The following is a 14,328-nucleotide window of genomic DNA, read 5'->3' as shown; positions in this document are numbered from 1 at the left end:
TTGAGGGTGTTATAACAGGGTTATGTTCGGGTGAGCCACATACCCTGATGTCGTCTACGAACACGGGCTTACGGGAATGTCGTGACACACGGAAAAACCCCAGTTAAGGTGAGATTTGTTTTATTTAATTAATTATTCGGAATATACCAAAGAATACATGCAACATGATGATGCAAAATAAGAGCGAGATTGGTTTTGAGCCGCTTTATCAAAATTCAAGCAATATCAAGGCGATAAGGGTTCCTCCTGAAATAGGCTTTACTCATTGTTTCCACGTTATGAATAGAACTCGGGCCTTCGGCGTCACAAGATAATGTCATATATATTAGCACTAGGCTATCCCGCCACTCCTAATATAGATGGATGAAGGGAGGGAGGGGGATCAGGGAGTGTGCACTTTAGACGCACATGTGAACACTTCATCTCTGGTCTTTTCATCCTCGGCATTCGAGGGCTAAATAACATTGCGCATGCGTTGTGTTGATAGTTTACGGTGTTGAATTATTGTCCGACACGACTTCAAATGTAGAGATAGTCATCGATCGGTACACAAGGACTTGAAGATCTTAAGTAACACGTGGTCTGACTACATCGTAATGGAATACTCTTTCAGCTCACGTCAGCAATACATCATGGGTATTAAACGCAAAGATTCAACAATCTTTTGGCATTGCTCATTGTACGGTGCCCTATGCTATTGTTCAACCAAGTCTTCACTCAAGTTTGTGAAATAGACGACCAGCGTGGTCAATGGCTACCCAAACAGCAGTATCTGTCCAGGGTGCGCAGCCCAGGCTGGGCAGTCTAGGGTCCGTCTCATCAAGCGGTCGTATCGGAACGGCTACTACGTCTTCCAATACTGATATAGCAATAACAGTCGCTTGACGAAACATTGCCGCGAGTCATCTGGATAGTGACCCAGCAGTATTCCAGCTATGTAACGGCGGTCAGTAAGTAATCGAGTCTAGACAGTACAATCCAGTGCTTGCTATTGTGAATAACGTCCCACGCCATCAGGGTACGACGATATGTATTTAACACGCCGAAGTCACTGATATGCTATCTCTATCATTCTACAAATAAGTAAATGTCACCTCCATCAGCGAGACCCCATTATTTATCAGCCTCTTCACCGAGTCCGGGGCAGCAAACCAGCCGTCGATGGCATGAGCACTGATACAGATTGTCGAAATACGACGCCAGGCGCAGAGTCAGGTCCATTCGTGACCAACTCGTGTTATTCCGGAACAAGCCGAATAGCGATCTTCTTGCAGGTTACGGAAAGGGGCGAGTGGTGACGAATGAGTCAGGTCAAGTCTTTCTGAGGCAAGGGAGTTAACTGACTTTAAAAGCTCTGTTTCTTTACGTGCTGACGATTGGGTGCCTGACTCTTAGGGTACAGGTTCGAATCCCGGATGGGACTCAATGCAACCATATTACCAGAATCTGTACATTTGATCAAGTTCTGTTTTCACCATTGCCGAACTAGTTTCGAATTTCGTAGTTCGAAATAGCCACTAAGGGCTGTAATGAGTTGTAACCCCTCCATGTCCTTCCAACTGACCTGTCCGATTCCACCTTTATATTACTTGTATATGCTTCAAATAAACATGCGGCGCCCAGGCAAGACAATCTGATCGACAATCAACATCTTTATTTTGATGAAACAGGTCTTATCTCGCAAAGTAAACCAAATCATCTGAGCATTTTGATTAAATACATGAAAACAATGGGAAACATTTGTTGACGTTCAGCTGACGGGACAGATGCTCTGCAGTCTCAACGGCGGTCATGTTTTTCATGAGACGGACCTCGATTCCGCTACACGATTTCGATTGGACAAAATGTAGACTTGTTAATAGTCGAGTGCATTATTCCCTACTCGTTCGGCACAGGTTAATCTGTCTCACAGTTCCTGAACCACAATATTTTCCCTACCGCCCAGCTCTTTCCACAATGCTTAAGCCCTAGATGAAGCAAGTCTAGATTTCCTCATGTTCTGCATCTCCCATGTCACTGGGGCGCCTTTTCAATTTAAAAGGAATTACCTGTTTCTATCAACATTTCATACATATGCAGATGTTATGTTTAAGGTCTGTGTTTAGACATGGGTGAAGACTGTACGTCTATAATCAGTTTTCTCCCCTCACCTCAAGGAAATGAGTGCATTGTGACAACCAATCCTCATTTTACCACCCCCTTGTGACTAAGGGTACCTCTAGGACAACCTCGCTGAGTCGGACCCTCTTCATCACGATTTCGGCACCGTCTACCACCTATACGACGTCCCTGGGGCTTCCAGCATGGGTAATCTCGACTGGATGTTATGGTCCCTCTGTACAACACACGGGGCGGTGGGTAGCCTAGTGGTTCAAGCGTTCGATCGTCACGCCGAAGACCCGGGTTCGATTCCCCACATGGGTACTAAGGGTAAAACCCATTTCTAGTGTCCCCCGTCGTGATATTGCTGTAATATTGCTAAAAGCGGCGTAAAACTAAACTCACTCACTGTACAACCCCCAGATTATGGTACCACGCAGACATCGTTGATAAAACCGAGTTAAGCCTGAGAATTACGTTGTGAATATATTATGATAGATTTGACGATAATAAATCACAACAAAGCTCTACCTATCCTTTAAAGCCGTTCATTCCCTGTAGGTTTATTCGGCGTCAAACAGAAAGGATTTAGTAGTCCGGATTGTCGACTGACTCCGCTGGGGTGCTATGTGATTTCACGGATATATATTTACTGTTACAAGATTGTGTATGATGTCAACTACAAAGGAAGTGAGTTTTGTCCGCTCGCTGTGTGGCCTCGCGGGGACACGACTATGAGCCCTACGCTGTACACGGAGTCTTTTAAGCTGCCAATCTTGTCTGAGACCGGCTATTCTTAGAGGATTATTTTGAATAAGCTCGGGCTTTTCTTTGAGTGTGTTGAATTTCGTTCAACGCAGCTGTCAACCAACTTCAAGCTGTATCACGTCACCCTGTGTCTGGGCAAGGCAAACCGGTGAACAGTGATTCACCCTTAGGGTGACAGCAACAGTCGGCACGGCTTATCCATATTCTGATCATTCGATCCCATTTTGCCATCTACGTTTTCTGCCAAGAGATTTCAATATCATGAGAATATAAAAAATTGAAAGATTTGGAAAGAATCGCCTTGGAAGTTCCAACAAGACCTGAGTCAACATATTTCCTATTTGGATTATTCAGCTTCAAGATAATAGGTTTCAGAGGTGTCCTTTTTGTTTCGACCGCCAACCTTTTTCAGGATTTCTTTTCAGGAAACACTATTTGTAAATCGAAGAGGAGCAGTACCATTCACAGCATACCCAGGTGGCCGAGTGTTCTATGGCGACATAATTCGCCGCATGTTCGGGGTTACCTCCCTTGGGCGTGCCAGGATCCTCTGATCGTGGATTGGAATCTTGTTTCGTGCCGATTATGTTTCTAAGTTGTCAGCACCAAAACCGTGCTCGTGTATTCATCAGGTGGTACACAGGCAAGGCCTGTATCACTGCCGAGTTTCCAGCCCGTTTCTGGTGTCCCCCCGATTTTGCTGGAATATTGCTAAAAGCGGCGTAAAACTAAACTCACTCACTTTCCTCCCACTTCAAGCTGACGCGCCGTGATGTAACTGGCTTGCTGTTATCCCAGCTCATTCATAATAGACTCCCCCCTTAAGACTGCAGCGGAATAGTTTGTGAATGCAAGTGAAGCAAAGACAAATATTGTGAGGGTTTTCAGTGCAAGAACACAAATACAGTTCTCAGTCATGTGAAAAAACAACTGTAACTTATTAACCTTATTCCACGGATGATTATCGTTGTAGGACGATGTGAAGAAATAATTATCAGTGCCAAATGGAACACGCCACAGAAACTCAGAGACCAACTGATCAATTGTTTACATTAATTAGCACTTGTCTGTAGATGGCGTGAGTTACGGAACCTGGTGTGACCTCGTTCACAGCTCTAGTGGGATTGACGCCTGATAGCCCGGATGTAGGTGTCATAGAGGGAGGATTCCCAGTTTAACGCCGCACCACGTGACCCCAAGTAAACCAGTTCTGGAAACCTGCAGAACTGCTTCGGGATCTGATCAGTCCACACTGGATAGGAAGCAGGGACTATGGATGTTTTTTGAGTTTCTTAGACGGGTGTTTTACCATTTCTTTGAATAACGTTCCTTGATACCTACTGGAGGTGAGTTTTGGTCATGTTAAATTTCTTCTTTGTTTAACAAGACTATTGAAACAATTTAAATGTTGATACAGAATACTAAAACCGAATATTTTCATCTTCTTAAAGACGGTCCTTATTTATAGACGGTTTATACTCAAAATAAGAAAAGTTTAGATATCTCTCTATCGTAAACATTCCTTCCCGGTAAAGCGAAATCCGTTTCGAGCGTTGTGATAAGTTTGATTCATTTCTTATTTAATCACGTCTTGATCATTTAAACATTTATCAAATTACATCGTAAATGCCTGAGAAATACTGTTGTATGGTGTTAGCCAGAGATGATTGGGTGATAGGATTATGACAATGTCACGCAAGAGTGTTAGTCACGTACAGCGGGCACGTTAAAGTATCTGGAGAATGTATGCTTTCATCGAGCACTTGTGGTGATTACAAGGTGTCAGTTTACGTAGATATAAAGCTTAGATTCTGTGTCCATTTATATCAGCAAATGGAACCTATTTATGAACATATGTCCGAGTATTATCGATACCTGGCGTTGATATTGAGAACAGTTCAATTGCTTGTATACAGTGTCTCTTATTGGTTGGACATATTGCAAAATATTATTGAAAGGAAATATCATTTATTAGGATATAATAACTGTAAACCCTGGTTCACGCCTGTGTAGATCTTGATAAATTCCAGAATGAGTGAGATGGGTTTTACGCTGCTTTAGACTATTCCACGGCTTCACGTAGGAGAAAATCCCGAAGTGAGGCAGTTTTTAGACGTTTTGATGAAAGCACCACGCACGGGTATGAAGCTGACAAATCCAACATTATAATCAAGTCGTGCCGGGACTCGAGCCCGCGATCATTGGTTTCGGACACTACCGAGGGAGGTATGCACAGCGAATTACGCCGCCTTGTAAAGATTATTAAAATCCAGCTTGCATCTGCGAAATATCAACAAAACGTTAGAAAAATAGCTCACGTCAAATTAAGCTTACTCCGAGTACTCACCGCCAGCGAAGGTTTTCCGTCTTGAAATGTCGAACGGCTCACTGGTTGACACATAGCTGAGTAGATCTAGATCCTTAACAAGGTTCTTTTATGTAACGAGTAGATCATTTACTGTTTGTTGTTTTATGTACACAACCAAGATTAGACTGCTCCTGCTCACGACTTTATAATTCGGGCATCCCGCTTCTAAGCTGCGCGAACCTATTCACTGCGCATGCGCCTTGAGCGCAGTCCAGCGCAGCGCAGCACAGCTGTTGAAACCATTTTCCACCCCAGCTGGGGTGAATTTAGTAAATCGATTTCGCGGGGTTTTTTTATAAGTTGAATTTGCATTTTTGATCATTTGTTACTGTAAAGTATCAGGTGAGGTGAGGTGAGGTGAAATTGGGTTTAACGTCGTGCTTGAGAATATTTCGCTCATATGACGACGTGCATGCGTGTGTATGCGTATGTGCGGCTGCTTGTACTAGCCAAGACGTAAGCTGGTTTTATAGTGCTAGCCCACTGAGATACCATGCCGCAGTGAAGCATGAATACCCCACTCAGACACATTATACTGACTCCGAGCCGACCAGTCCTTGTTGTACCCATTAATGCCGAGCGCCAGGTAGGGACAAACAAGTACCATATTTTAACGTCTTTTGGTATGACGCGGTCGGGGATCGAACCCACGACCTTCCCCTCTCCGGGCGGACGCCCTAACCACTACACCACGGAGGCGGTCCTGTAAGGTATCAGAATCTGCAATGTTGTGTTTTACGTTGCATGTGACCTTACAATCGGTATAGATCAATATATTTTGCATGTCTCAGCAAGGTAATTGGTGTTAACAGATAAAACATCTGGTTATATCTTTTGTTGCAAATCAAACTGTTCCGTTTATGTGTTTCCCTAACACCCATTCGCTGTAGTTTAGCCACAGTCGACTGATTATTTTGAATGGCGTTATTTTCGTAACACAATATCGATTATGTAATCATGTTGTAATAATTTTCCTATGACATTAACGTGCATACATGTTGTGCAGAACTAGTCATTGGCGTTTATAATACAATATTAACGAGTGTTCGTGATGTAACATTAGAGATAATGACACATTGCGTGTTGCTTATGTCTGTGTGACCTAATATGGCGTTATTATCCATATATATGTAGTTCAGAGTAAATACTTATACGAGTGAGTGAGTAAGTTGGTTTTTACGCCGCTTTTAGCAATATTCCATCAATATCACTGCGGGAGACACCAGAAATGGACTTCACACATTGTACCCATGTGGGGAATCGAACCCGGGTCTTGGGGGTGACGAGCGAACGCTTTAACCACCAGGCTACCCCACCGCCCCTAATACTTATACGAAGAATTTATGGTTAATAATATCTGGAGTTTTACTGACGTTAAACAAAGACAAGGTTTTCGTAATACAGGTACGACATTAGTAATGTCACTATACTAACGCCTTCGCCTAACAATGTGAACGTCCTGACACCAGGGATGGTGGTGTAGGCTAGTGGTTAAAGCGTTCGCTCGTCACGTTGAAGACCTGCGTTCGATTCCCCACATGGGTACAATGTGTGGCGCCCATTTCTGGTGTCCCCCGCCTTGAAATTGCTGGAATATTGCTAAAAGCGGCGTAAAACCATACTCACTCACTCACGCACGAGTTTTAATAACTGTAAGTAGAAAACAGCACGTTGAAATGTTGCTAACAAAAAGGATTTGATTTTGACTCTTTCGTTGTTTTCTCAAAACTATACTCTTGGTGTTATAAGTGGTAACGTCAGTGACATGTATCTATTTGACAAATACTCCCAAATTAACCTAACACGTCCTGCTATTACTGAATTATTGTTATATGCGATGCGAGCGAAACTCACTCACTCCAAGGCTTAGTTGTGCCAGATCCGAGTTCCTCGGCACAACAGTGAGTTTAGTTTTACGCCACTTTTAGCAATATTCCCGCAATATCACAACGGGGGACACCAGAAACGGGCTGCACACATTGTATCCATGTTGGGAATCGAACCATGGTTTTCGACGAACATTTAAACCACAAACGCCCCGCGGCTCAATAAAAATGAAGTGAGGCCATTTTCTCTCATTATTCATCCATCAGTCTAACACGTGAAGGTCCGGGTTAGAATATTGATCTTCAGCAACCCATGCTTGTCGTAAGAGGCGACTAACGGAATCGGGTGGTCAGGGTCGCTGACTTGGTTGACACGTGTCATCGGTCCCCAATTGCGCAGATCGATGTTCATGTTGTTGATCACTGGATTGTCTGGTCCAGACTCGATTATTTACAGACCGCCGCCATATAGGTGGAATATTGCTGAGTGCGGCGTAAAACTAAACTAACTCACTCACTCCATCTGTATGTGTGCATTTATCAGTTTGACCACTTAATATCGATATACCCAGAACATCAACTATGAAGCTAATGGTTGCTGTAAGCGGATAAGCCGCCATTAGATCCGTGTAATACTCACCATTTAGAACAGATTACGATACTGCTAAATACAGGATTATCTGTATCAGGATATGTTAGCATGGCTTCTCAACCCTGCAGCCAAAACAAACGACGAGTTAAAGCCGAGCAAGTCAGCACTGGTCTCTTCCCATCGGAATGTATGGTGAGAGGTTGTCCTAAGGGAGTGTGACATCGCGAAACGATTCGGATTGATGTCACGGATTGTCGCGTGACAACCAACATAGCTCTATAATCGGTCAAAAACAACCTGTGTTTGTGACTGATGCCTTCCGTATATTGGAGACTGATATCCCGGATATTCTACTGCAATGATACCTAACATATCTTCAAGCGGACATACAACCAGTTGTTATTGAATCATATCTCCCAAGAAGTGGTTTTGTGCAGGTGGATAGAGTGTACGGTGAGGTTGATATCCCGAATTTTCTACTGATAACCAACATATCTTTAAGCGGACATACAACCAGTTGTTATTCAATCATATCTCCCAAGAAGTGATTTGTGCAGGTGGATAAAGTGTATTGTGAGATTGATACCCCGAACTTTCTACTGATAGCTGACACATCTTCAAGCGGCCATACAACCAATTGTTATTAACGCCAAGATTCTCCAGTTTGAAAGGTACTTGCCCCAGTCGGGTTTAGTATATAGGCTCTCACTACAAGCCATCTTACGGCCGTTTTGCATTCGCCAACACAGATGTGTTTATGGGATCCAATGACCTCAAATACAATGAAGATATTCATAGTATGTATAATCACGTTAGTTTCGGAAACCTAACACTTGGTTTCCTTTCCTTATCAGTTTTGTGAAAACGAGATACACAACAAGTAGTCACAATAGTTATATTCACAACAAAGGCGATTTATTTGGGCCTGTTCAGAGACATATAATCTCACCCAAATTTCCTACTTCATGTTAAATTATGAGATGGCTTCGTCAAGGTTACTTGGATTTCACAGATAACAGGACAAACAGGGCCATTTACAGGGCGTATAATTTAAATTATTGCATTGAATCGGTTTTCCAAAACAATATTGATACGACTTTTGAACAGAATCATGTCATTTAAGGCACGTTAGTAAGGAATATCAGACAAATCCTTGGAACTCGGTCTCGGATCTTTAGAGGTCAAAACCAGACTCGGGAATGTAATAATCAGATTTACCATCGACCGACTGTTAATGTCGTAATATGTGCTTGTGAGGTTGAATTTATTCCCCCCTTGATCGCAAATACTTGAATATGAGAGGGCCGATCAGTGCGAGGTGAGTAATACGGTTTAATGACACGTAACCCGGCTGTTGTAATTCACTCGGTCCTCTCAGTAGACGTGTCATAAACGGGTTCTCATATTTATTGCTGGACAGTAGGTTTACTCTTGGAAGAATATTGGAATACACCTCTATATAACGGTGTTTGGCAGAGAACTGGTTTCGTGCTTGAAACACGCTGAAACATTTGCGCGTCGCTCTCATTAAGGTGAGGTGAAGTGAAATTGTGTTTTACGTCGTGCTTGAGAATATTTTGCTCATATGACGACGTGCATGCGTGTGCATGTGTATGTGCGGCTGCTTGTACTAGCCCAGACGTAAGCTGGTTTTATAGTGCTAGCCCACTGAGATACCATGCCGCAGTGAAGCATGAATACCCCACTCAGACACATTATATTGACTCCGAGCCGACCAGTCCTTGATGTACCCATTAATGCCGAGCGCCAGGCAGGGACCAACAAGTACCATATTTTAACGTCTTTTGGTATGACGCGGTCGGGGATCGAACCCGCGACCTTTCGCTCTCCGGGCGGACGCTCTAACCACTACACCACGGAGGCGGTCCGCTCTCATTAACGACAAATGGGATAGGAAGGTCAGGTTTGTTGACTTGGTTGGTACATGTCATTGTATCCAAACTGCGAAGACCGATGGTCATGACATCAACCACTCGGTTGTCAGGCCCAGACTCCATGTTTTACCAAATTTGCAAAAAAGAGTTGTCGAGTGCGGCGTGAAACAGCTTGATAATTTGCTTTTATGAATAACATTGATGAACTGATGTCATGTGTAAATTCCTGAATTCGTACTTTATTGCTGAAACAATGCCTGGAACTAGATTACATATATTGATTGGGTAATAGCATGACCAGTGGCAAAGTGTTAATAATGAGTTGCCTCTCTTTACAGATGTTTCATTGATCGGAGGGTCGTATTACCCCAGAGTAGCACGTCGACGCTGGCGTTCTGCTGGTGACCTGGACGTCGTACCAGAGGCTGCCATATCAATACCAACACTCCTTATTATCCTGGTTGTCATGGAAACATTGCATCAACCGTCGTAATGAAACTGAAAAGGTCATTTACTTAATGACTTGCTGAGGCCAACACAATTTACATCACTAGATGTGCTGACGTGACCCCCATAGCGGGTTATGCAGCTTCAAAGACGTGTCTTTTTTGTGTGTGCTGGTTTATGAAAACATTTTCAAAAACTGTTCGATAGATCTACTCTGGAGTATGTTCCAAACCGATCTGTTTGATCAAGTTACAGAACGAGTCAAGCGCAAAATTCCAATGGACCTTCTTTTGCTGCCATTAGCCTCAAATGACGTCACAAAAATATGACGTCATTTGATGAGGTCTGTGCTATTCGTTTCGGTACCCTGACGCCAGAGAGTGACAAACGTATGATGTCACAATCAGACAGCATGGCCGAGGACGGAGGTTGTGAGCACATCTACGGCTACGGTTGTCGCTTCTCCACCGCTGCTGCGACCAAAACCCTCCTTTCCGCGTCGGACAGTCCAGCATGTATAGGCGAAGAGCCGAGGCTTCAGAACTTCCTGGAAGTCTACGATAGGGTCCGATGTGATCCAAGCGAAAGAGGTCAGAAGAAGGTGAAGGCCAGTCTGAGCGGTCAAAAGTTGGGAGGGTCACAATGTGACGGAAGCATTTCATACGTGTTCACCCATTTTGACAATATAGACAAATACATGCAGAGGTATAGGTATTACCACACAGTCGGGGATGCAGGTCACACCGGTATGGACCCTCATCTCCTGGGCATCGAGGTAGCAAGTGTGGCGTCCGATGACACAAGGTATGTATGCTATTGAATGATTGTACAGCGGGACCGTGTTCTACATGCATGGTATGTACCTTATGGCTGGGCATTCTGTGATAGTGTATATGTATACCTTGTGATGTGTAAATCTGATACACGCATTGTGATGACGTACTTGTAAATCTAATGCATGCATTGTGATGACGTACGTGTAAATCTAATGCATGCATTGTGATGACGTACGTGTAAATCTAATGCATGCATTGTGATGACGTACGTGTAAATCTAATGCATGCATTGTGATGACGTACGTGTAAATCTAATGCATGCATTGTGATGACGTACGTGTAAATCTAATGCATGCATTGTGATGACGTACTTGTAAATCTAATGCATGCATTGTGATGACGTACGTGTAAATCTAATGCATACATTGTGATGACGTACGTGTAAATCTAATGCATGCATTGTGATGACGTACGTGTAAATCTAATGCATGCATTGTGATGACGTACGTGTAAACAATGCATCATTGTAATGCATAAAATCTAATGCATGCATTGTGATGACGTACGTGTAAATTTAATGCATGCATTGTGATGACGTACGTATAAATCTAATGCATCCATTGTGATGACGTACGTGTAAATCTAATGCATGCATTGTGATGACGTACGTGTAAATCTAATGCATACAGTGAGATGACGTACGTGTAAATCTAATGCATGCATTGTGATGACGTACGTGTAAATCTGATGCATGCATTGTGATGACGTACGTGTAAATCTAATGCATGCATTGTGATGACGTACGTGTAAATCTAATGCATACATTGTGATGACGTACGTGTAAATCTAATGCATGCATTGTGATGACGTACGTGTAAATTTAATGCATAAATTGTGATGACGTACATGTAAATCTGATGCATCCATTGTGATGACGTACGTGTAAATCTGATGCATACATTGTGATGACGTACGTGTATTTACTATGTTCATTCCGTGATGACATACGTGTGATGAATAAAGTCTGGTGACGTAACTGTATCTGGTGTATGACGTCATTGTGATGCATGCGTTCTGTTGTGTACAGCCTAATATGCGACAACCTGCGGAACAGAGTTGCGTCCCCTTGGCGTACCAGAAACCTATGATCGTTGGTTCGAATCACGATTCGTCCTGATTACGATTTTCGGTTTGTTAGCACCACGTAGGAACTTACGTTAACGTCTGAATGGTCAGCGTCTCGGGCCTGCTTCACTTCAGGCTCCCAAAACACGCTGACACGCAGTGACAAAACTAATTAAAATATTGTTGAAAGCGGCATTCTGTAATTTGCTGACAGAAATTATAAAAATGAAATACAAAATATATCAGTATGTACCATATGGTTGTTATTATACAATACTACAATTTGGCCGAGTCATTGAATAATCTAAAGTATAAGTATCTACAGTATTATCAATATTTTTCATTGATGCATATTTTCATCATTATTATCATTATGTTCACAGCAACAGAAGCATCCTGCTGAACGATCTGACTGAGCACGGACCGAGTATAAGCGAGTTCCGGACGCTCCTCGTGAACAGCAGACGACGCTCGACCGACCTATCGTCTGCCAAGAGGAACAAGTCCGCCCCTTGCTCCCAAAACCTGAAACAATCCAAACGTCTGTACCTGACGTGGGAGGAGTACATGTCAATACACGGCCCAGACGTCACGCCCAGACAATCTCCACAGCATCTCCAGACATGCACCAGTTTTGTGCTCGACAGAGACGAGCAGACGACACCCAAGACTATGAGGAAGGTCTCGTCTGCGTTCCCGTTGCGCTCTTCCGGTGCCAGTTTAAGTACAGAGACACCAAAAACCCGGGTCAAATTGAAGACTCTAATACTAAAGGTAAGGAAAATCTTGATGTTGAGAAGTCTCCAGTAACCATGTCTCCCGCTGCCCCGGATGTGAAATCAAGACGGGTTTCTTCCTCCGCCTCTGTGATTCCTCGTGCATGGTCAGCATCAGCCCCCACCACTTCCAGATTCAAAATGACCACAGTGAAGGAAAGGCCGAGAGTGTGCAGCAAATCAGTCATGAAGGAAATATTGAACAACCAAGCTGCCCATCATTCCTTCACAGAAGCATCCCGTCGTTCAGCAGCGCAGGGGAACCATACCAACATTGTGTCGTCACCACATTCTCATCCCGAACAGTGCAAAACAGTAAAATCTTCAAAGAGGGAACCTTCCCAGAATGAACAGTTCAAGAAGTTTTCCAATAACAGGTGCCCGAACTCACGGGTTGGAGTAATGTACAAGTTCTCAAAAGTCAGGAGACACCAAATACATTTATGATAAAATATAATCAATAAAAGAAAATTAGTTTGTTTATTCTTTGAACTTTGTCACGGGTGAATAAGGAAAGGAGGGAGTGAGAAATGGCAATGCAATGAACCTTTGTGGCGGGAGTCTGCTTGAGTGTTATTTAGGGCAGCAGAGCAATGCTGCAGCCAATCTCATTGGCCGAGTATTAAATCGAGTCTGTGACCTCGTATGGTGGTGCCCTCAGACCTTGACGCATGGATGGGCGGTATCTATGTGATTCCACTGAGGTTAATAATTTTGCAGACCACGAAGGAATAAATCGTAACATCTAAACACACTACTACCCAAGTCACATGTTGTATCTGTCTAATTGTCATGACAGATGGGTCCCCAAACAAGGATGCTTAAGGGAGGTGTGTATGGCAGCGTACAAACGAGTATAACGTGTGTGTGTGCGCGCGCGTGGTAAGAATGTGTTTGTCTGTGTGTGTGTGTGTGTGTGTGTGAGAGAGAGAGAGAGAGGGAGAGGATAATCAGAAGCATCTTTACACGTTTGCCTGTACAAGATCCCTGACATGACACGAATCCCTGGCTTTATTTGAGCAGTATGAGTCTTTTCAGACCCATGGTCTCCCTGGGGGTTTCATGAGGATTTCCCGACTGCATTGTACTGGTACCGACTGCATTGTACTGGTACCGACTGCATTGTACTGGTACCGATTGCATTGTACTGGTACCGACTGCATTGTACTGGTACCGACTGCATTGTACTGGTACCGATTGCATTGTGCTGGTACCGGCTGCATTGTACTGGTACCGATTGCATTGTACTGGTACCGATTGCATTGTACTGGTACCGACTGCATTGTACTGGTACCGACTGCATTGTACTGGTACCGACTGCATTGTACTGGTACCGATTGCATTGTACTGGTACCGACTGCATTGCATTGTACTGGTACCGACTGCATTGTACTGGTACCGATTGCATTGTACTGGTACCGACTGCATTGTACTGGTACCGACTGCATTGTACTGGTACCGACTGCTGGTACAGACTGCATTGTACTGGTACCGACTGCATTGTACTGGTACCGACTGCATTGTACTGGTACAGTCAATGTTCTTAGTAGGATTATGAAACACACTCGGTTTCAGGGAAGGCGTTTATTGACTATCAGCCGATCAGTCTTCCAGTGACTCTAGACCATAGAGGCCGTCTCATAGAGAGGAATGAA

The 14,328-nt window shown here is 43.6% G+C and overlaps 1 protein-coding gene across 2 annotated transcripts; it reads left to right on the top strand.

The window, feature by feature from the left end:
* The first annotated feature begins 52 nt into the window (after positions 1 to 52).
* LOC124276629 lies at positions 53 to 13,357 on the top strand. 2 transcript variants are annotated; one of them, XM_046712286.1, is made up of 3 exons: positions 53 to 108; positions 9,888 to 10,800; positions 12,281 to 13,357. In XM_046712286.1, exons 2-3 carry the CDS (start codon positions 10,322 to 10,324, stop codon positions 12,705 to 12,707), a joined length of 906 nt encoding a protein of 301 aa, XP_046568242.1. In that variant the 5' UTR covers positions 53 to 108; positions 9,888 to 10,321; the 3' UTR covers positions 12,708 to 13,357. The 2 variants fall into 2 exon arrangements, with proteins under 2 accessions (XP_046568242.1, XP_046568241.1); XM_046712285.1 differs by lacking the exon at positions 53 to 108 and adding an exon at positions 3,764 to 4,214.
* The last annotated feature ends 971 nt before the right edge of the window (positions 13,358 to 14,328 follow it).

Source organism: Haliotis rubra, unplaced genomic scaffold (genome assembly GCF_003918875.1).
Source record: "Haliotis rubra isolate DU_JTF1 unplaced genomic scaffold, ASM391887v1 Scf210, whole genome shotgun sequence".
In the NCBI taxonomy this organism is placed as follows: Eukaryota; Metazoa; Mollusca; class Gastropoda; order Lepetellida; family Haliotidae; genus Haliotis; species Haliotis rubra.
Note: the sequence above shows the minus strand (reverse complement) of the source record. Positions and strands in the feature narration are given on the sequence as shown.

What these genes read in the sequence shown, in the direction of transcription:
- LOC124276629 (XM_046712286.1), top strand. Translation starts at nt 10,322, where the DNA reads ATGACGTCATTTGATGAGGTCTGTGCTATTCGTTTCGGTACCCTGACG. An exon ending in GTGGCGTCCGATGACACAAG is followed by an intron (nt 10,801 to 12,280) that starts GTATGTATGCTA and finishes TTATGTTCACAG; the next exon opens with CAACAGAAGCATCCTGCTGA.